Source organism: Ambystoma mexicanum, chromosome 1p, assembly GCF_040938575.1.
Source record: "Ambystoma mexicanum isolate Mex_15411 chromosome 1p, UKY_AmexF1_1, whole genome shotgun sequence".
NCBI classification, from domain to species: Eukaryota; Metazoa; Chordata; class Amphibia; order Caudata; family Ambystomatidae; genus Ambystoma; species Ambystoma mexicanum.
Window position 1 is genome coordinate 1,452,420,275 of NC_090921.1, and position 24,530 is coordinate 1,452,444,804.

The 24,530-nt window shown below is 41.5% G+C and overlaps 1 protein-coding gene across 1 annotated transcript in view; it reads right to left on the reverse strand.

The window, feature by feature from the left end:
* Window positions 1-24,530, reverse strand: part of LOC138455172 (fatty acyl-CoA hydrolase precursor, medium chain-like) — a 419,018-nt gene that overhangs the window by 143,630 nt on the left and 250,858 nt on the right. The window contains exon 8 of the mRNA XM_069607090.1: window positions 3,309-3,449. Within this exon, the coding sequence (XP_069463191.1) occupies window positions 3,309-3,449 (141 nt within the window). The remainder of the gene's footprint in view (window positions 1-3,308; window positions 3,450-24,530) is intronic.

Here is a 24,530-nt window from a genome sequence, read left to right on the forward strand (position 1 = left end):
CTCTTTCTTGTTGTCAGCAGGTGCCCCACTCTTTCCCCACTTTTTAGTTTGGGCTATTGGGTGGGTAAGTTGGAACTAATGCATTAGAGTACATAGGGAGACATGGCATATGGGGAGGGACACACAGCCTGTAGGTGTTTGGTTATTTAGCCACCCATTTACTGCCCATGGTCATGCTAAACCCTTTGACCATTCTCACCCAGTTCCTGCCTCTCCCTGCCCAAAACACCTCCTCATGTGGGGAACGCTTTGAGCTTGCTTTACTCAATACTTACCATAAAACTTTGCAATCAAAGTGCCTGCTTGTGTTTTTTTAAAGCAGTCTTCTGAGAGGCTGTTAAAACCTTCAAAGTACATGTTATAGGTTATACATTATTCGCCATTGTTTAAAAGTATAGAAAATAAGTAGCAGGTAAAACATTAAAAGAGATACAAAGTAGCTAAATTACACCAGAGGTTACTTTATCACTTTTGTTAAATGTTCTCGTTGCCCTGAGCCATGCCCTGTACAGATAATTTGCCACACTTGCGAGAGGCTCACTAGTTATTGTTTAGAAATGTAGTGCGTCTGCCACCCTGCGTATATCGTTTACATCTAAACATGGGTAGTAGGTGTCTGGATCTGAGTTAGATCATCCTCAGGTGATTCAAATCCTACCTTGCTAATCTCCTCCAGTTTCTACAAATAGATTCCTCAAGATTACAAACTCTACAGATCACCTCTCCCCAAGCTCTTTAATCTTGGCATGGAACCGCTTGGAATCCTCGTCACTCAACACAACATCCACATCCACAAATATGCAGGTGGCACACAATGCAACTCAAGATATACTCCATCGCAGATATTCAGAGGTTCAAGGCCTCCCTCTCTTTGATCCAGTCGAGATGTCTAGTGCCTAAATGAAGCTTAACCCCGCAAGACTGAATTCCTACTGCTAAACAACCACACTGAATACCCTGACATCCAAACCTGGCTCTCTGCTATGCATTTCAAGGTCTTCACACCCTAGCTGGTCACCTGCGCCAAGTCCCTTAAGATTGACATTGACAGACACCTCTCCTTCAAAGAGCACATAGCAAGGAAGACACAAACGGCTTGGCACCAACTTTGTGTCGTGTGGAAAATCAAGCCCTTCATCTGAGAAAACAACTTCAGAACTGCAGTCCTAACCCAGGTCCTCTCCCACCTGGAGGGTGGCAATATCCTTTAGGAAGGCCTTATAGTGATTACCATGGCACCCCTGAGATGTCTCCTGCATCCTGCAGCATGACACAAATGAATCCACAAATCAATCACATCACTGCAACTCTCAACGAACCGCAGTGGGTCCTGCTGCAAGCCTGTATCACCTTCAAATCTTGCTGCATCATCTAGAAGGCTGTCACCCTGCAGCCCCCAAGCTACCTCAATGACAAAACTCAATCTCTGAAGGCCAATGATCTCCCAGAAGTAAGGACATGCACAGACCTGGGTTCAGCTTTTGCAGGAAGGCAAGAACTGTCTATGCCCGAAGACTCTGGAACCTCCACCCAATCAACATTAGACTCGCCCCATGGTTTCTAAAATTCAGGAAGGAGCTTAAGACCTTCATCTTCAATGAATTGCTCCTTCCAAACACCTGGGTCCACACACCTTTCACTCCCCAAACTTCCTGAGACTGGGTGACTTGATTCCCACCATAAACTCACCTGGTTGCTTCTAGACCTTTTGTTGACAAATCTCTTGCTCTCCTCTCTCCTGTTCTCCTGTTAGATCTTCGCTCCCTTGTTTCTCTGCTTCCTTCACCATGTTATTCCCCCTATGATTGCAAAGTACTCTGTTGCTTCCTAAAGATAGGTCTGCACTCAATAAAAACTCCAATCATAACGAAAATAATAATTTGATGGGAGATCAGGTGATTCAAATGAGATGAATAAATGGTTCTGCGCTTTTGACATTTCTCGATGTTTTGGTTAGAGATACAGCTGTGGGAGCATGTTAGCACTCCCACAAGTGTTCATGCCATTAAAGAAGTTGTTGTACTATAACCCATGATTCCACAACTAACGAGTTAGATTAAAACAAAAAGCTTAATGTTTTATTCAGAAACAATGTCAGCTAACTCTGACCCAGGGTTGCACATCCAAATAATGAATCTATCGTAACTCTCTATTTCATGTCACATTTATTTCATGTTCTTTAATGATACTAGGTGGCTGTGGTGTACCGTATATTGCCCTACCAGAATGTGGCCACTTGTGGTGCCTGGTCTGGCCATTTCTGTTGTATGACCCCTGGACTAAAGCAGCTATGCAGAGGCTCCTATGTGCATAGGTTGCTTTGGGAGGGGGTGGCACAGAGACAGGTGTTTGTCCTATCATTTATCTTCTAACTCATCCATTTCACCATGCTTTTTCTGTGCCCTGACCCCAGTACCTTCCTTGTCCCTTCCTCCTTACCATGCCTGGCACTGTGTGCTGCCATCCCTTTCCTCCCTCTCTTTTCCACATGCATTTTCCTTTGGCCCACTTCAGGTTCCCATACTTTCCTTTTCCCTTTTCTCCATGTCCAGCAATTCTTGTCCTCCTCTCTGTGCCCCATGCCCAGCCCATCGTCCCCTTTTGCCCAGCATATCTCCACCCCTCTGCACCCAATGTTGGGCACTAGGTGATCCCATCCTCCTCTAAGTGCCCCACACAGTGTGTGAGGTACATTGCGCAGAGCGCCGGGCTGTGGATGTTCTGTGAGCTGCATTGTGACTAGTAGGCAGGGCTTACACAGACATCCTTTGCCTTTGATATATAGAATAGTGCTTTATGCAGGAACCCTCCTAATTCTAGGATCTGTAGTAATTGATGTTGGTATACTATTACCCATATCTCAGGGTATTCATTATATTCAGCATGCCAGGAGGAAGGCCTCAGTTGTGAAGCACAGGTTGTGCTGAGATGTTTGCTTAACTTGTGAGCTATGCTCCTGTGCTAAGCTAATTGTCTATGGTTCATGCTAAATGTTCACATTTCTGGACAGCAGCAAAGCAGCAGTGCTGTATAAAACTAATAAACAAATACAAAATGGAGCCGAGGGTTGCATCTACATTCAGGTTGTATTTGACATGATCATTGATAACAGATAGACAAGTCCAACCTAACCGGAGATTATCACCTATCACCTGACCAAAAATACATTACTGAGAAGCGTTGGAGCAAAGCAATCAGTCAGCAGGCTTGAATGCAGAGAGCATTAGAGTAATTTTCAGTGATATGCGAAGGTGTGATTTCCCTAGCAAATAACACTACATGTGGTGCGGAAGTCAATCAAAACTTACAAGGGGTATTACCCATCCCATCTCGTGGGTGTTGACTCCAATTAAGAAGGGGACACGATTGGACTCCATTGCAGCCAGAATCTCCTCTGGGCTTTTGGGGAAAAACACACCATCAATAACAGCAGGGACGACCGCGATTTGCTGAAAAAGACACACAAGAAAACAAGCATTTTAATTTCTCCTTCTAGATTGATAGTATGGTAACATAACCAAAGCACACATATTTTAGTAAATGATATATTAAATGAAACATCTCTTTATTCCCCCAATGTCATACCATTTTAAGCAGCATTTCTCTTACACTCCATCCAATACCAAACACATTTAAAAAGCAGGAACACAAGCACTGAGCCGATTTTAGAGTTCCATCCATATCAAGTTTTTAAGTTACCCACTGAATACATGGATAGCTCTCATTTAGGTTCAGAGTAAGCAAAGGTATTTTGTATGGATATCCTGAAACATAGGCCCTTCAGGACCTGACTTGAGGACCCCTCAGATAATCATTCGTTCACCGAAAAGATGCAGATGAATGCATTGATTTGACTCATGAGGATTCATTTAGAACAATAGTCATTAAAAGTGCATTCTGAAAACAATGAAATGTCATTCACCAGAACATATGAAAGTTGATCTAACATTCCCTAAACAGCACATACACTAGTTCTGCAACTTGACTTGAAAGAAGCATAAAACACCACAATTAAAATGAGAAGGGCCCAAACATATAATCCACAATCAAACACTAATACAATTCAGGAAACATAAACATAAACACATTCGTCTGGCATATTCTCTCTAGGATAACATGCTGTTTTATATTCCCAGAAAGAGATTTTAGATATCGCTGAGCCTCTTATTGATTTTGAATTCTCTAGGTTGTTCACTCAAATGGACCGGATGCTGCTGACATTGAGGCATGAGTCTATTCAGAAGTGAAATGTGTCCACCCTATGTTGTTGGGTTATTTATTTGCTACTAAAAGACCATTCTCCTTCCAGAGTTTTATATGTAGATTGAGTTCAGTCGCCCAGTGTGGTTTGTCCTTTACAAAGTGCCGAAACTCATCTTCTACATAACACTTCATGATGTGTAGGCCCTTACACCCCCGGAAGCAAGATGTTGATCCATTTCGCCCCAATCCGCCACCCCTGTGTATTGAAAAAAGATGCACAAAGTTTCTTGTGCCACTGTATGAACCTAGCCTGGATCGAAAAAGAGCTCCCCATAGTTTCTCATGCCGCTGCAATAATCAAAAAGAGTCGCACGAAGTTTCTTGTACCGTTGCACAAACCTAGTCGGAATCGAACAAAAAGCACGCACAAAATTTCTCATGCCGCTGCATGAAACTAGCACAAATTGCATAGAGCTGCATGAAGTTTCTCGTGCAGCAGTGCAAACCTAGTATGGATTGAACAAAAAGTTTTTCATGCCGCTGTGCGAACCTAGCACAGTTTGAAAAAACCATGCAATGTTTCTAGTACTACATCACGAATATTGTAGATGGAAAATAAGCCAGTGCATAGTTTCTCGTGTCGCTTTGCGAAACTAGCATGGATCGGGAAAACCGTGCATAGTTTCTCATGCTGCTGTGCAAATCCACCATAGATGGAAAAAGAACCGCACAAAGTTTCTCATGTAGCAGCATCAAATTAGTATGGATCAAAAAAAGACCTGCACAGAGTTTCTCGTGTGGCAAAACTAGCATGGTTCAAAAAAAGGGACCTGCACGAAGTTGCTCATGTTGCTGCACGAACCTATCACAAATCGAAAAGTTTCTGGTGGCAGTGCGCAAAACTATTACGGTTTGAAAAAATAAGCATGTGCAAAGTTTCTTATCGGGCTACATAAAACCAACATGGGAACAAAGTACAACTCTCGACACGAAACCACACAAAACAGGGCAGTGGAACCTTAATGCGATTTCTTGGATTCCAGTGTCAATTCCACACTTTTCGCTTCGCAGGCAGAAATTTTGCTCACTATAACATCATATCAAACACTTTTTCAGCATCTAAACGTATTGTAATTCCCACTTCTGCTTTGTTTTAAGACATAAACATTGTATTTATTTACGACCTGCTCATGTTTTTAGAGCCATTCATGCCTTTTATAACGTCTGTTTCCTGTGGGTTATGAGCATCTTTACAACAGAATTGAGACTTGTGGACAAAATCGCATTGAGAATTTTGTAATCCATATTGATTAAAGAGATCAGTCTATATTTGCAGCACTCATCAGTAATAGTGTTATTTGAGACATTTTTATTGTCTGCGGAAATTCTCTGGTTGGTATGGCTTCATTTTAAATTGTGCGCAGTTGTAGCAAAGTCCAGCTGGGAAGTTTTGTAAAAGTCTGCCGTTAGACTGGCAAAACCTGGACAAAGAACCACAATATGCTTCTTAACCTCCTCAATTGTCATTCTAGCTCCTTGGTTGACTTTCTTTTTTAACCACAATTAGTTTTGGAAAATGTGAGCTTTTTCAGATATTCCCTGCAGTCTGATTTGGGTGGATTTGCAGAGTATTATTTAAACACTTTATTGATGTTACATTTTGAGGAAGTGCACTTTTGCTGACCTCGGCTTCTTTTGCTTTCTGGGACAGTAATTTGCCACTTAGATCTCCTAATTTCCATCAGCTTTGGTTCGAATAGATGAGAACAAACTCTGCCTTCTTTGTATAAAATGGATTAAGTTAGTATTTTAATTTTGCGCTTATTAGTCAGAGACAACATTTCTCCTCCTATCTTAGTTTTGTCCACACTCTCGATCAGATTTGTGTTCAATATTAATCATTTGTCTTTGTATATATTCTTTACTCCTGTCTGATTCAGTTATGTAAACACTCCACACGTAGGACTTCCCATTTTCCTACTCAGTCCCTTTGTGTTCAATACTATCTAGATTGGCCTTTGGGAAATCTACAATGTTTCCTTTTCATTGAGTGTACCAAGCGAATGATCTTCCAGACAAAATACTTCCCAGTAAATATGCTTGTTTTGATGGTGAGTTCAAGTGATCCATCCTCAACAATATGCTACCTAGTCTCGGATCCATGGGCAAGTGAGTTGCTGCTTTGTCAGAAAAAAAGTTCTATTCTTGAATAGGTACTTTGTTTTAATTGGTAACATGGGAGGCCACAAATTGTTTGTTCAGCAGTATTCAAATGTTAACAAATCTCTAAGGCGTCATAGAGAACGGTAAGGACTGTTGCAGTTCCTAAGTGCTTAGTGCAGTCGTCCTTCTATCTAGGTTGTGGTGTGGTGCCAAATTGGAGTGCCCACCTAGGATCAGGTTTTCATGTTTCCACAGGGTCTTTTCAATGTCTTTCCATACAGGTTCGAGTTTGCCACCTAGTAAACACATTGTACAGTGCAAATGTGGGCCTCTCAAGGTCTGCTTTTATCAGGGAACATTGTCCCGGGAGGATAGCTCAGCGGCAACGTGCTCAGCTTGGAAGCAAAAAGGCACAGAGCAACACAGGTTTCGAAACCCAGGTGCGCGCTTAGAAACCTCTGGATATTAAGCACATTTTAAATGTCCTATCATATCATATCATGATTGAACAGTCCACTTTATCCTTTTTTGTAATAGACATGTGGTTGGCTTAAAGTTTCTTTCGCAGCAAGATGTTTACCCTTTTGTATTGACTACTGTGTGAGTAGTGCTATTCAGTTCGAACTGACCCTCTGAGAAATTTACTAGGTTCTTCTTCCATCGGGTGTTTTTATTCAAGAAAAAACACGTCAGCTTCAGATATTTCAAATGTGTTGAATCGTTTGTGTTTTTGCAGGAATAGATGAGATAATTAATATTCCATGTGACCATCTTCAAAAGACTTTCCATGTACACCTCCAGTAGTCATCTTGTAGGCTCAAATGTATAGCAGCAACACTTAAACTACTGTACTGCTAACAAATTAGTCCATACTGGTATTATAAAATCTACAAAAACCTTAAAAAAGGCACAACAGAAATAGTGATACAAAGTGACAATAAAGCCTTATAGACTGAGTGAGGGGTCATTAACGCAGAATATTGACCAACAACCAAGTTATGGTCTGAGGCAAAGCCGAGGGCCATAAATTGGGGAAGGGGCAATTCTCCCAAGCGATAATTACCCCTTCCGAGGTCTATAAGGCTATTAGCACATGGTGGTAGTAGCAATAAATGTTTTGCAGTTCTCATGCTGAAGTAAACAAAAATGCGGTTTAAGAGTGGTTAAAGTAGACAAAAGGTTAGTTAATGAAATGTGGTTTTGTTTTGTAGTATTTAAATAACATGGCTGTCTTCAAGTTAAGAATTTAAATAGCAACTAGGTTGAAATGCAACAGGTTTCACATGAGCAAGCAAAAGAAAATGAAGGTATTTCCCAATGTTTTCTGTTCCTCTTTCGTGTGTTAATTAGCATGTTGCAGGGAAACATGGTCCTCTCAAAGAGGATGTCTTGTTCAAACAAAATATTGACAGGAAATTGCATTACTGTTTCCGTGTCTGCTTCTGAAAACAGAATGTTCAGAAGGCAGTTAGTACAACCGTTTTTGACTGCATTCTAAACATTCTGATTAGCCGCGAGAAGGCCAATACCAATGCCAATATGCTAACAGGTTGTAGTAACTGCCCTTGTATCTTATGTGATGTAACATAAAGTTGTCTTGAAAAGCGCACCTCTGCCATATTTTCTGCCTCATTTTGTGTTGCTCTTCAAGAAAAGAGCGGGCGAGGTTATTAGGTATTAGGGTACAGGGATAGAACGGTGCAAAACTTATATTGTTGAGTGCAAGCAGAAAATCCTTTAACTCTGAAGGCAAGTATGTGTATGTGGTTTGTGGCAGAGATAATTGGGTATATGTTTTAACTGGAAGGAAAAAAGCTTGTGTATTCGGGGCCCTGGGACACAGGGAGAGCCGCAAGCCCAAAACTTTGTGTGATAGGGTTAAAGATGCAACGGGTCATGTAATGAGATCTAACTGTCGCCACCGATGCCAAAGTAGTGGGCGTGGTGCAAGTAATGTATTGTCTGTGGATATCTAAGGTGCAAAATGCAAAGCACAGATTGCACGCATCAGCGTTCTAAATCACTAACTGCAGACATCAGCCATTATTGGCAAAATGGCCCCCATGCTGCCTCCTCTCATTCCTGAGTGAGTTGCGCACCGGCGCCTATAGATCGACAAGCCCCCAAGAAATCCTGTTTGATTCATTTGCATCACACACCGGATGCTGAGTTACTAGCAGAATCATCTCAAACCAACCTAAAACAGGATATCGTCCCATTGACGAAATGTGCCACTATTAAAAATTGTAATGAAGCCCTTGGTCTTAAACTTACTGCAACAACAGATGCATTAATCCACTCAATAGATTCCACCCAAGTACAGATCGTGCACTCTCAAGTTGCAAAAATAACATCTAAAGGAGTTATCTATCAACAAGCATGTGCACAGCTAACTGAAAATCAAATATCTTGTTCTATACCATGTGACACTGCTTTTATGGTTGTACCTATAGTGCTAAATAACTCACAGATAGTTCAGGAAACTCAACTGGGAGAGCTTCCACGTATACAATGTTCACATTTATCTCATTCACCTATTTTATATCCTGACTCAATGATTAATCTTTCAACTCGTCGTCAAGTTCACCTATATCTTTTGTCAACTCTGAGACCTTCAATTGGGTTAAATACGATGGTAAACCCTTTATATGAGATTACACTAGTTGCAATGAATAATGGGCTTGCAAGTCTAACTAAATTGTTTGAAGCACTATGAAAAGAAGCGGATGCGCAAACGGTACTTCTCAGTGCACTGTTACAGAAAGTTGATTTGTTGACACCCCAATCTGAAATACTTTCACAAGACAAGCTACTTTTACATCTAACTCGCCATTGCGTGAGATGCATTTTAACACCGCCCAGCCCCAAGTAATGATTGGAGTTGGTTCACAGTATACAGAGGACATTGTCATCATTGAGGAACCCTGTTCTATATCCATCCAGGATCCTAGACCCTCTACATCTTCTGCCTTGTTTAAAGTTCTACAAGGCGTAGATGAGCCATTATTCGACTTATTTAAGAACCAAAAACGTTGAAAAATAAATAAATTGACTGGTAACACTAAATAAAAATTCTAAAAATCAATCTGCCACACTTCGATCTGTAACAAGTAACTGCAGAAAATTCTTAGATTCCCTGACTACCCATCAGCGGAAGGTTAAGATTCTATCCCAAACTAATGTCCAGCAAAAGACCAACCTTCAAAATCAAAAGGGAAAAAACCTATTATACAAACCCCTCCTGCTCCATCTGACTTGGACAAGACTTTGCATATTCCTGCTGAATATGTGGAACTTATGAATGTACCTACTTACTCCATCACATCCCTCCCGTTCTGTCCGTTGAACCATGATCCATTGGAGCCCCTGTCATCTATTTATGAGAAATTGGCTCCTAAATATCATCACAATAACATTGTAGCAAGAGGTAGGGCTGCTAATGGAGATAGTGAGTTTTTCACCTTGGAGCAGAGAAGGAGCGATCACTGAATACAAATAAAATTGACACTACACCCTCTATCCCGGAAAGAGATAATAAAATTACTCCCAGATTTCGGGGATCCTCAGTTAGACATGGTCCCTAATTTTCCTGAACTGTTAATGATGTGATTTAGAATCTGATTTTATGATTTGTCTGCGCCCTAATGCCTAGGGGTCCATGGATTGCGCATTATAAATATTAAACTAAACATGGACAGCGTGGCTACTTTGTGTTCTGAATCATTCAATCTAGGGTAGCGCGATTGCTTACATCTAACAGTGAAAGATAAACAAAGAGATGATGCTTATCCCAATAGGACTACGATCCTAATCGTATTTAAAACTATTCCAAACTTAAAAGCGGTTCAATCGCAAGATATTAAATACATTACATTTCTGAATTACCATAGATTTGATAAAGTCAAATTGACAATCCCCTCAAAGATAGTGAGGGAACCACTATGGGATGCTAAAGAACAATGTAGACATCATGGCTTTAAAATAGAAAGTAATAAAGAGGTATACCCTTCTAGATCTACTGCAAGATCCTAATCAAGGCAATTCTCGCCTAAATCGACTACAGCATCCATTCTTTAACCCTTATTCGTCATTTGTCACGGTAATAAGGGGGATCTTAGAAGAGAAGTAGCATTTAGAGATTCTGCCCAAGCTCCCAGAGTTACAACTTGGACGTGGTTTCAGAATGCCATTAATGGCAACCAGACTTGCCACAAACATTAGTACCAGGGGGAGCTTAAGACCCACAAGCAATACAAGAGGATTCAAACATTTAATGATACACTCCGAAACCTATCCTCTATCCTCCTTTGACATAATCCTCTTACAAGAGACATGGCTAACAGCTCAGCCCACTTGGCCTGGTCATGAGGTTTGCTGGATCCCCAAGGGGCGACCATCAGCAGGCCTTTTAACTGCAGTAAAACTAGTTCTTGGCTGTATGTTATCACCTTGGGCATCGCCACATGCGTTCATCCAGTTAATCAAACTTTGCTCCTCTAAAATCTAGCGCCCGCATCTCAAAGATACAGTTGTATCTTTGTATCAAGTTATCTTGAATCTTTATTGGAATTACACCATCATCTCCGATGATGATTGGTTTTCGTTAGTTGGCAATATGCTATATTTAAGCATGGGAGACTACACTATTGATACCATTCTAATCACTGGTGATCTTAATATAAAATGTTTAAATATTAACCACGCTTCTCTCTCCCCGCAAGCTAGACGGTGGATGGACCTTATGCATGACAGTGGTTTATAATGCACAATGGTGCCCTCCAAGGGGATATTCCGCTGCAACCTACCTGGCATCGGGATGCACTATCTGCTATAATTGATTATGGTTTTGTCACCACCCACTCTATTAATAGTGTATAAATATTTGAGATCCTTCCAACTCAAGAGTGACCACAGCATCTTAGGGGTAACTTGGACCCAAATCGACCAGACGCATCGCGATTACTTTAAATCTACTATTCAACTTGAAGGAGGAAGAAATAGATGGAAATGGACAGATTCTAAGCTTCCTTGCCCAAACTAATGCTTGCTTGCTTGCTTACTGCCTTGCAACCCACAGATTCGCATGACACTATATCTTACACTGCAACTTTAAAGCTCTTTCTTGAAAAAGCACAAGCAGGCTTTCGCCTTTATTTTTTCATAAACATCCCTATGATCAAGAAATTCATGACATGAAGGCCACATCTAGGAGAGAATGAAGGCAAATTATTCTAGGGAATTTACCAGACAAAGCTGTAGCATTAACGACAAGCAAAACAAAGTATCAAAATTGGTCTAAACAGCTAAAAGCCAAAAAGGTCCAGCAAGATGGAGAAATGGAGAAACAATGTTAGCGGCTTTGACATCTAAGTCGAGTGCCCAGATTTGTTCGCTCCTCAAGACTGGTAGTAATGACACAGCTTCCTCCTCATGATTAATGTGATCAATGAACGTACTTCACTTTACTACTTTGCTGAGTGTAGTCCCTCAATGTTTTCTCCTGATCTCTCCAAGGATGATCTTCATCTCCTGACCTGACTATGAGGATGTTCATTGTCAGATTAAGAGATTGAGTGTGTCAAGTGCAACAGGCTTTCCACCTTGATATTGAAGTCCCATCCGGCCCTATAGGCATCTAGTCTTCTCCTAATATTTTGCCAAGTGATAAACAACGGCCTCATTCCTCTCTCTTGGAAGCATTGAATAATCATTCCTATTTTCAAGAAGGGAAACCGAACCATTCCATCCAACTATCGGCCGATAGGCCGCCTGAATATTCCTGGAAAGATTTTTTGCTCACTTAGTGTTAAAATAACTCCTTAAATGTCTGACAGCCACACACCAGCCAGACAGCCACCCATCTGGATTTGCTCTAGGTCTGGGAACATACGTTAATTGACTAATCCTGACAGCCATTAAAAAGTGTGATTTTCAAACTGAACAACCAATCTATTTAGCCTTTATAGACTTTAAACAGGCTTTTGATTCTGTCCCAAGAGACCTGTTGTGGTCAAGCGCTCTAAAGCTGGCTGCCCATCTTTTATTCTTAACTTACTATTTCAATTGTACTCTGACACTTTAATTTGTGTCAAATTAAATCATCAGGGCCTCTAATACCAGGTGATCCCAACATTCAGAGGCCTTAAACAAGGGTGCATTTTGGCATCTGTTTTATTCAAATTCTTCATTAAAGATCTCAATATGCCACTAGATAATTTCCTCCCAAATTAGGAAAAGCCTGCATTCCCTGGTTGCTCTATGCAGACGACCTAGTCTTGCTAGCCAAGACGCCAATAGGGCTTCAACTAAAATGATGTGCTTTAGAACAATATACACTAGCCAATTCATTGTCCATTAAAGTAGAAAAATCAAATATTCTTATCATGTCTCCACCTAAATCTGTAAGGAGAACTCTCTTCAAATGGTCAATAGGGATCCAAAAATTGAACATTATTCAGGAATATAGATAGTTAGGTCAGAACAATAATTGCAATAAACATGGCATCCCATATAAGGCTGAAATCAAGTACAAAATGGAGACTATGTCAGCTCAGGCTACTATAATCCATCGCAAATATGGACATTTTCATGCATCCTGATTATAACATTTCATAAACAAAAAGCTGTCCCCATTGACACCTATGGAGCCCAAGCCAAAATGTCTGAATATCAGCCAAGTTGGGACTTCGTAGAGGGCCTTTATTGGAAAAAAGGCACACCCTATCGCTTTATAGGAAATGCTTATTAAGTTGACCATATGCCTCAAATCTCTTACCAGCTCTTGCCTACATTTTAGAAGAGAAACATGACATATCTCTGACATCTTGGAAAGCACATTGCACAACCTTAATGACAAGAGCTGACGTTGATGAAAATGTACTTCTTTTCAATCCTGACCGTGCCAAAAGAAAATTGTGGCACTATGACTGAGGAACTACCTGGGATGATTCTAACCAATATAAATTCTTAATAAAGGGACATTTCAAAATAAAGCCGCTTTATCAAATACCTATATACTTACCAAAATTCCCTGACCAAAAATATTGCACTAGTTTTATGAGATTTTAATTTAATTCATGGCCAACAAATGAACTTTTAGCTACCCGTTTTAAAGTCTCGGGTCTTCTGAACACTTGTAGGTTTTGTTACACTCCTAACCAGGTAGAAACGTTAGAACACTTGGTTATACATTGCACTAATCTGGCACCTTTGAGTAAATCAGGGAAACTTGCCCTAACTCTACAATGGATACAACTCTAGACAAAGTAATACATTCTATATGCGGTTAAAAGGTTATACATTAAGAAGCAGTATTGATTCATCTACTGCCTGTCGCGGTTGGTCAAGCAGTTCACGTGGGACTATAAGTCAGGAGGACAATTTATTTGCCCTCTGTCAAGTATGCCTGTTCCAATCGAGAGTGTATTGAGAAAAAGTAAGTGTATGAAAAAATATATAAAGAAATATATGTATAAGGATTTACACTGAAGGATTTTTTTACAATAATCTGTAGAAGCTGGGACTCCAAACTGGGAGAGAGAGCCCAGAAGGAGAATCCTGTAGGATTGCACCTACTAGTCTTCCAAGGCAGCCTGAAGGGTGGAGAATTCTGTTTGGTGCACTACTCTGAAAGTGTTTTTAATAGTTTACATAATTTCCTGTGATCTCCTCAGTCTTAATACTCAAGGGTATATTGTTCCACCATGCAGTCCCATTTGATACAATAGACCTCACACCAAGCTTATTTTTTCTAAAGGTTAACAAAGATATGCTTCTGTTCCATGCAGTTTTAAGAATGTGGCCCAGTTTCCTAGAGCTTGACATACGGTTTGAGATATGTGGGTCTGTCAGGTGTCTTGACCCACGTTTGAACTATTATGCTAAACATTTGGTGCTGTGGGCTTAGAAAATCCAAGATGGCCGAAAAGCCCACATTTGCGCCAGAATCCAGGAAAACCGTGCAGTTGTGCGCACACCAAAATGGTCGCCTTACCTGCCACCCACCAGTGCGAGCGTGATGGGCCAGAAGCGCCATGAGTGAAACGTGGTGCCAAAGGAAAAACAGCAGTGCCTATTAGCTCAAAAAGCGCTTTGAAATCACCTTTGTTTCTCTGAATGCAAGCTTAAAATGCCTATTTCAAACATTGCAAGATATTCAAAAATCTTACTGAACACCAGCAGACGTCTGGTAGAATGAAGTCTTGTGTGCATACCAAATCTGGAAAGATGAAGAGCCTAAAATAATGTTCATAACAAAACCGGCTGAGCTGTGGATGTCAGCAGCTTAAGTTAAATGGGATTTAAAGCCACTAAAATCGAAATGTTTAAAATAAATGAGTGGCCTACTGTTGAGTTGCACATAGGTTGCAACTGTTTAAATGTCATAGTTTTGAACTTAAAATCAGCGTTCTAGCTGCATGTGTAAAAATTGTAAGTTTGATTTGAATGAAGAAAAACTGGGAACAAAAGTGACATTTAGCTGAAGCCTGGCTTAAGGAGATTGAATTCTGCCTGACAACTACCCCCGACAAGAGTGGAAACTTGCCCAGCAACTGCATTCCCAGGCCTGGCCTCCCTTCTGCTGCATCACCAAAAGGAGATCATACCTCTCTGATTGAATCAGAGGAGGGGCACCTGAAACTGCAAGGGAAACAGAACAATTAACTTCCCTTGGCTCAGGCAAATGTTAAATTGGGGCTTCGTAAATGGCTTCCTCTTGGAAGAAATTGGGGGAGCAGTGCCTCTGTGAGCCAGCAGAGCTGGAGGCGGGGACAGACAGAAATTCCCCCATGTGCTTTGGAACCTAAACCACACCCATCTGAGCCAGAGCATAATTTTAAAAAGATGGATAATTCATAGTACATAACTGTCAAAATGATATAAATAATATAATTATTCCTGTGATTTTTCTGTGCACATTTTAAAAGGTGTTAGGACTCTGTGGTATGTTCTGGGGGTAGTAGCGGAAAATAAGGTATTACTCTGAATGTCTGTATGTTACAAATCTGACGCTTTAACATCTAATGCCCATATTCCTTGCGCACGTTTGTGTAAATTCTGGAAAAGTTTAGAGGTTGTGTTCTGGATGAAAAGGGCAGAGATCTGTCAGAAGTGGACACGACATCTTACAAAGACAGGGATCGGATGGTTTGGTGCTACAGAAAATATGTTAACTGGACATATCATATTAGAAAAATTGTACATAGATAAATCTGCATTTGGATCAAAAATAGATTTGTGTGCAAAGTGACAAGGGGAGTGTTCTTTCTGTATGCCATAAAATTGATGCCCGCTGACACTCCATTGCCTTCACCAATCAAGGGAGAGAGGAGAACTTGGCCATTGATAAGTTGTGAGGGGCAGGCTTAGTTATGCCCACGCACACACCCATTTTGAAAAGACATAAAAAGGAGTCATTAAGACCCAGGAAGGGACATTCACTTTCCAATTCAAACTGATCTCTTGCGAGGCATTTTGCCGGACCAGACAATATCCAGAAGACTCCAGAACCAGAACTTAGAATCCAGACTTCAGAACTTGCAGCAGAGAGGCCTAGTCCAAAAGCTGAATCCTTCTCAGCAGGCCTCAGAATCCAGCAACCTAACCAAACTATTCAACTGCCGGGCAAGCTGTTTGATTCTGGCTAGAACCCTGTGCCGGAACCCAGAAAGCAGTGCTGTATCCAGAGAGACCCAGACCAGACTGCTGTGCAGTGCCAAGAACTTTTGCCAGAACCAGAGATCCAGACCAGCAGAGCAGAGAGAACCGCAGCTAAACCTGTTGACCAGATCTTGACGGCCTATTTCAAATTTATAGTGTGAGTAGCCAGCCAGAACTGTGCATAGTCATCTATTAGTTTAAAATAAGCTTATCCCATCCAATTCCGCCTACCTAGAACTGCATCATAGAAATTGTGTGTCCATTCTGTGATTTTAAAGCTGCAAAAGTGTCATTTGCCATTCTGAATCATTATTTCATTTCTGAAAATCTACCTCCACAAAATCGTCCGTATCTTTTGGAACGTGTGCTAGGAACCCGATTTAACTTTCATTTTAAAGCTAAGAATCTGAGCTTTCCAACAAGCTCAAAACCGACTTTCTACTCATTATAGTTTTTCCGTGATCGCGCTCGAAGCACTCGGAAAAAGTGCCGCGAATTGAAAACTAGCTCAAACTTCTTCACCTGTCAAAAAAATAGCTGTCTTTTGCTTGCAACTGCAGAAATCCTTTTTCAACCTGATAATCCCTCATGAATCACTGATAGTGTTGACCTGAACCAATCTTAAGTAGCTATCGCCTACCCTGAATCTCCTCTGGGGAATTAAAATCATTTTTAGCATATTTTCACTTCATTGTAAATCACATTAAAAGTATTTCTGCATGTTTTAAAAGCATACCGGTTGCTCTAAGCTTGCTAGGTGGGGGGGGGGACTTAATTGGTATTGCATTTGATGGTATTCATGAAAATTGTGTGCTCTTCTTCCATCTCCTTATATTGCATAGGGGGGAGTGAATTGTCAAAAGAAAAGGTGATCATATTATCTCCTGTTGAAACCATATCAGTTTATTCCTGCGCTGCATTATTTTCCATCTTTGCATTTCTTGAAACCATAAAAGTATTCTCTGCTACCTTATCCTTTCTATACCAACTCCTAAGTGATTAAAAGAGCGTACCATTGTAATATTATCCATTGTTGATCATTGTCATATTCTTAAGTGTGCTCTCAAATATTAATTTATTTATAAAAGTGTGACATATATCGTGTTTAATTTTTCAATAAATCTTTTAATTTGCAAAGCAAACCTACTTCTTGACTCAGTGAGGTCAGGGGGATTCAAAGAGAGGGGCGTTATACAAGGGTTTATCATCCAGATCTATGAACTTGTCCTAAAAATATATAAATAAGGGCTTCCCTTGGGCATCCCAGACTAGGCACTGACTTAGTTGGAGTACTGAATTGAAGTCCCTTAACAGGTCTGCCATGTGTGTAGGCCCAAAGGGCCTTGAAGTCAAACCTCTCCTTTAGGGGGAGACATTCTGTGTGGAGGTGATATGGCCCCAGAATTTAAGCCTCGTGATAAGTCTTCCCTCCTTGTTCTGAATCAAATGTATGACGTGGATCTGATGCTTAGGAAGACCCAAGTAAAGGCTATTTCAGTAGTCGGTTCTAGCCAATACAATCGCTCTTAATACTTCAACTTTGTGCTGCATACTCAGGAAAGACATGATGTGTTTGAGCATGTGCAAGTGGAAGAGACAGGATTTAAAAGCTCCCTCATTTGTCTATTGAAGGTGACCTTCTTGGCAAAGTAAAAGCCCAGGCTCTCGGCCTACATGACAGGGGTAGGAAATCAAAGGAAAAAGCTGGGACTGTCCATACCTGGGAAGATGATTTCTGATCTTGAGGCATGCATGTAAAGATGACTGCCAATCATTAAGTTTTGGAAGGTTACTAGCCAGAACTTGGTGTGAGTAGAAGTGGCAGGATTAGGTATTCTAAACGTGATTTGTGTTATATCCACATACATCTGGAAACGAGATGGGAAAGGCTAGAGCACCTTTGTCAACAGTATCATTTAGCAGCTGAACAGCCATGATGAAAGGCCGATCCTTGGAGAAGCCCATCCCTGATGGCGAAAGGGCCCAACTGTAAGTTCCTGATCTTTCTGTTGCAAGTCTGTCCTGTAGGAAGGAAGAGATCCATTTCACTTTTTTAGAAATATTTAGTGATGAATTGTGTCAAATGTTGCAGATAGGTTGAACAAGAATGGGACTGTACTCCGATTGTCATATAAATTTGCCATGAAGACATCCTTCATGTGGAGCAGAGCAGTTTCAGAACAATGTGAGGAGTAGGAACCAGATCGGTTGCCATGCAGCAAGATTTTAGATTCTTTATAGTCCAAGAGTTGTTGAATTGCAACTCTTTCTAATTTCTTCACAACAAAGAGGTTGATGAAAATGGGCTGGAAGTTAGCCAGCACATTAGGGTCAGTCATTGAACGACCTCTTTAGCAGAGGAAAGATGGTAGCTTTCTTAGTTTTATAGGCACTTTGCTTGACACCAGGGAATTGCTGAATGCTGAAAATGCTGGCACAGGCTAATAATAGTCTCCTGGATGGTGGCTGTAAGGCAGGCGAAAAGGCATTCAATTCATCACCTGTCTTGAGGAGGTCTTTGAGAGTGATGAGTCTGAAGGAGCAGAAAGGGCTGTGGCAGGGTGTTGTAAAGCAGGTAGATTGGTCAAATCTGGTGTGTGATGCAATGTTTTTGGGGATTTCTCTCATCATGTTTTGTAAAAAAGGTTGTCAAGTTGTCTACTAGTTTCTGTGATGTGGGAGTAGCAGAAGAACATTGTGCTGGCGGTCTCATTTCTTTGCACATCTTGACGAGTGTGGGCAAGGGCAATGCAGGTTTGGAGGAATGTTTTTTTCTTTAACTGGCATAGTTGTAGCTTCTTTGGTGCCTGATGCAACAAGCTTATATCTTTGAGTTTTGGATTCAAGTCACTTACATGTGAGAGTTTTATTTGTCCATTTGAGAAGGGACGTTTTGAATGACTTGGGCCAGAGTATCCAGAACTTCGGTAATGTCATGTACTAGACATAGGCTGTCATTTTTCTCCAAGTAAAGAGGAGACATCCATAAGTTCTGAAAACTGATCCCTTTCATTGGGTGGATGGTGAGGGGGGTCATCAGAGGTTTTGGAAAGAGACAATACTGTGGCAATGTTTCTAGCAATCTTGGAGAGGGAGAGAGTAAATGTGGTCTGGACGATAGAAGCTCCAACCATCCGCATTAGTCACTGTTGTGGAAAAGATAGAAAGGTTTAGGCTGTTGGCATAATCAAGGATGGTGCTTTTGGTGCTGTTCTAAGGGCAGTGCAGCGGTATGCTCATATCACCTATGAGCAGAGTTTTGCACGAGAAGGCCTTTATGCTAGTGCTACGTGTACACATTCTTTGAGAAACGATGGTGCATTCCCTGGAGGTCTGTAAATGACCAAAATGAAAGTTGCTGTGTTGGGGTTTAGTGAACCTTTGTATACAACACTCCCCAAGGAGGTCATGGGGTGGGTGGGCTTCACCACCATCTGGGTGTATGCAGAGTGGATGAGGGCCAACCCTCTGCTAGGCGATTAGGTATGTGGGTAGTTTGCATTTTGCAACCGTCTGGTGGGAGTGTTCCAATGAACATAGTGCAATTTGACAGGCCCCAGGTCTATGTCATGGCAAGGATGTTGATGTCACAATCATCCAGAAGATTGATATTGGAAACTTTTTTAGTGGTTGATCTGGTGTTGAGAGTTTAAACATTCAGGTATTATTTTAGTTTGATACTCCTTGCTGGACATAGTGGGATGAGGGGTGCAGCAGTGTCACTCTGAGAATTCACTGAAGGCATACTCTTGATCACAGAAGGACTGTGCGATAGATCAGGCCATGCCCCAAATATGGTATCTGACCAGGCATGGTGTGTTGGGTGGTGAGAGTGGCTGGCTCCATGTTTTGATGTTAATTGAGTGTAAGGAGGGAAGCAGTGAGGAGGGGATCATGGTGGGGATCATGGTATAGAAGGCCAGGCATTTTTTGTGATTCCCTTGCCCCATGATGTTTCCGTTAAAAAAAATGTTGATGACCAGCAAGGTGTCAGGGAAACCAGTAAGGCTAATCTTTCAACTAGATCATCAATTATCACAACAAAAGTCAGAGATCAGACCTTTGCTTAATGAAGGACACCGTGTCCTATGGGTTGTGAGAAATAAAGAATATCAGTAATTCTTTCTTTGGAGGTAAAGTTCATATAGGTGTCTGCCACAGTCATGCCAGAGTTGTACCTTTCAGCAAGCTTTTTGGCCATGTCTATAGTGGTCTTGACTGGCCACATGACATCTGTCTGCCTAAAGTCCTCCTATGGCAAAGGTTGCATGGCCTGGATATGTAACCCACAGCCTTGATTAGGGCTTGAAGTAGGGTGGGATCCTATGGTGTTAGCCAAAGAGGTCCTCAGGGAGAGGGAGAGCTGGTGGAAGACCTTTTTGTGCTGTTGGCCTAAATATTACAAAAGTTCCAGCACAAAGCACTTTGTCTTAGCTTTTACACTGCTAGATTGGTGGCTTTACTGGATATCCCTGGTTGCATTGCTGGATATACGCTGTGGGGAGGATGGGGTGAAGGCTTGGAAGCTCTAGGTTGGCAGAAAATGCTAGCAGCCATAAAGCTGATACGTGGATGTGTGTACATGTGTGTAGTGTATCCTCGTGTGCTCTGGAGCAACCTTCTTGATAACATCAGGTTGGCTCCCTCTCTCTTGCAATTCCGCAAAGATCTGAAAACTCTGCTCTTCAGGGAACACTTCATAGACAAATGAGGACCACAGACTGAGAAGACAATCTCCCCACTAATGTACAACTCTCTATTGTACAGGGCTCAGTTGCTTTCTAGTTAGATTTGCATTATATAAACAACCTACATACATGGTGTATGGTTGTAATACTGAGTAGTGAGTGCTTTAGTTATAGAAGGAGATGTGGTTGCATATAAGAGAACACTAGGATGCATCTCGAGGTTGGGGCGGGGTCTGATTGGAAGGGCAAAATGATGGCTCTGTATGGCTTGAAATGAAAAGAAACTGTCACAGAGAATCAAAAAAAGCAACAATTGGGAATGATGGTCATTAATATTCTGTGGAGTAAGATTTTATTGCGATTGTGGTTGAGAGTTACTAAATGACCTGATGCAATCTCCGAACAGTGAACTAAAGAAGAGGAAGAAGGTTGGATTAAGCAAGGTTCTCCTGTGGGTGACATGCACATGACTGAACTTACTCCCCATTGTGAAATCTGGTCATCTCTTCAGAGACGTTGACCCCACCCAATCCATTTTCCCATATACGATCCCTATTGCCATGATCCTCGCCAAGATGCTTTTTTCACACAATGCTTCTGCATATGTAACTCTCAGTTATTATTCTATCAATATAACTGCAAATATGTGACCAGTGCGCAGATAAGTCAAGCAACCATGCCAGTACAGTGAAAGGGTACTCAAGCTGATAGTGCACCTCGGGTTGGCCATTGTTTTTCCATGGATTATAACATGTCACAAAATGACATCATCCCCTATAGTTTCCTGTATGGGCACACAATCTGATTCAACTATGTTCATAGAGTCATTTCCCCCATGCCCTGACTCAGGGGAGGCTAGTGTTCAGGTGTGTTTATTTTGCATACCTTAGAACTAGATCAGGTTGGTGGACGCTGGGCCCAAAGCTTCTCCCTTGCTAGGCTAGGCATGAGAAGTGACAGGATTGTGTTCTGCCCATCTTGTGTTGTATAAAGTTCTATTTGCCTTGTAGATCGCTTTTTTATTCCCCCACCAGGCAGCAGGATCTAGCTGGTGATACAGGGTGAGCCCACAGGGGGCAAGAGAGTTGCTCTCCCCTGGGCAGCCCCCTTTCACGGAGTCTCACTGTTGCAACCCTGCACTTTCACCTGTTACACCACAGATCCATCTGTCACATCTGTCATGCCTAGTGTAGTAGTACAATCTCCACAGCATGGCATGGCAGGCCATCTGCAGTGTACAAACGAGAAGGCGTTGGGGGCATTGCACAAGTGTTCTACCCCAGGCCGACACAAAGGAGGCAATGGTCATTTTCAATCTGCACTATACTTACTGAGTGTGTACAAACCATTTTTCAAAATGTACGTGCTTGTCTATGACAATGTTTTTCATATCCTTACATTAGATTGCATCTAGCCCGGAACCTACCAGCCTAAGATTTCTTAGGCTCCCGCACGTCTGATATATACTTTCAGACACTAATTGCATGATGATGGTCACTGGGAAGGTGTATGCTTTCTCTTCTTTAAGTTATTTAATATACGTAAGGCCTTCTCAGGTGGCACAGTTGTTTTTGATGCTGTTGAAGTGTGTACTTTGAAAGAGCAGATGGTCACAAATACAGATTTACATCTATGGCCATTTTCCTTAGTCGGACATGCTTTTTCTGCTATCATGTCTGCTGGAAAATCCTGGGAGATTGCAATTTGATTGCTATGTCATTTGCTTATACAAATTGCTTATTTTGTATGGTTTCCCGAAGTACCAAGTCTCTAGCTTTCAGTTGATGAAATCTCGCCAAACGTTCCGTGGGATATTTTGATTGTTCCCTCTTTTCCCTACTCTGAAAACAGCTTTGTTCTCGCTTTGATAGTCAAGCTTGTTTTTTACCGCTTCAGTGAAAAGCTCCGTTATTGTTTGAATTGGATCAATTACTGGGAAGCACCCCTCATTTTCAGAGACCTTTATGTTTGCACTAAAGAACCACATTTATTCCTTGAACCTCTCTTTATCTACGCTTATGCCCTTAATGGCCCTATAAATGCATATTAAAAGCTAAATCACAACTGGCCATTCTACCTTCAACATGGACAGCCTTGTCTCAATGGCTGCCATTCACCACCCAAACATTGGTCACTGGCCTTTTCACCACAGGACAATCTTGAGGGATTTGTTGCTTCAGTTGGAAAATGTTAGAGTTTCAGGCATCCCCTCCTGTCCCTGTTTACAGCTCTTGCAAATGGAACCTCTGAGCATTTGCCATGGTGTTTGGATTTTTGGGGTGATGGTGGCCGTTTCTCCTCTTTGGGATTGCAATTATGTTGGGGTTCCGAGCCTAAACATCCATCTCTAGCAGACCCAATTCTCGTATTGTGATTGCACATCCTAACTACTGTCAACGTTTTTTGGAATCACTAATTTTACAATTCTCTTTGTGGTGACATATTAAGAGTAATATGCACACCACTGGCATTAGGTGATACATTCTAACCCGGAATGACTTGGTACAGGAGAGGTTACATTTTCGCTAAGCTTCACCACTGTAGTACTTATGGGAACATTGAGAGTTACATTTCAAGTTGCAGATGGCCCTGGGGTCCGTTTACATGGGACCAACGTCTACTACCCCGACTGGACCACATACTTAATAGAGGTGGTCAACTGGTGAGGATTGGAGAGAACTGGTAAAAGGTAAGCTAACCACACAGTATATTTACCACAGGCATAGTCAGAAAAGTCTAGAGCGTGGAGCTAATGTAGTTGGGCCTACCCTGCCGGGAGCCTGCAGGATGAAGCGGGTTTGTTCTTTCCCCGGCCAAATTTGCAGGAGCAATAGAATGTAGAGAGTAAGCCTGAACCAACCAAGTGGAGTTCGAATTATTTTGAAATAATGGGTTAAAATGGTGCATTTTAGAGTACACTTTCTGTGACAGATAAGACAAAAAAGCACAGTGTACAATCAGTTTTGTAAGGTAAGACATGAAAAACATCCATTAGATGCGAAGCAATCAACATTTTACAGCAACACTTGATATATGCCAGTATTCACACATAAGAACATACCAAGGTTTGCTTTGCCTATAATTCCAGTAATGATACCATAATAACACATGCCCATGCTGGCTCTGCCAATATATGCCAGTATCGCTATATATATAAACATACTCTTGTTGACATTGCCTTAATGCCAATAAAAAACATGCCATAGTAAGAATGCATTTCCTTGCTGGCTACACAAATGCCCCCACATATCAGAAGACTCATGGTGTATTTCTCCCCAATACCAGTAAAAAAACACTATGCCACAAAAAGAAAACACTGCCACCCGTATAAGAACACTCATGCTGCCTTTGACCTCGACACCAATAAAAGAAATCAATGCTGCAGTAAAGAAGCATGTCCTCATCTCCCCATGTACGAACATTCATCATGTTGGTTAGGACCTTAATGAGAGTACATAATTCCATACCTCAGTATTGTACCTCTCACACCTCAACCACTCTGCCAAGGAAATATCCCTCATAAAGCTGGCTTTGCTAACAAATGGCAGTAAAACATGCCATGCCCCTGTAATAATATGTCCATGCTGTAATGCACCCTGTGCCCCAACCTCATATACACACACTTTCATACACATTCACCCAACAGCCACGCACCAATACATCTTCTCTGCGATTCACACAAGCACCTAGATCATGCACACTCCATTCTCGTGCACACAGTTCACACATGCACACCATTCACACTGCATTCATTCATATGCACACATTCAAACAGACACTCCCTGGCATACACAAATATGTTTAGTTACACAGAAA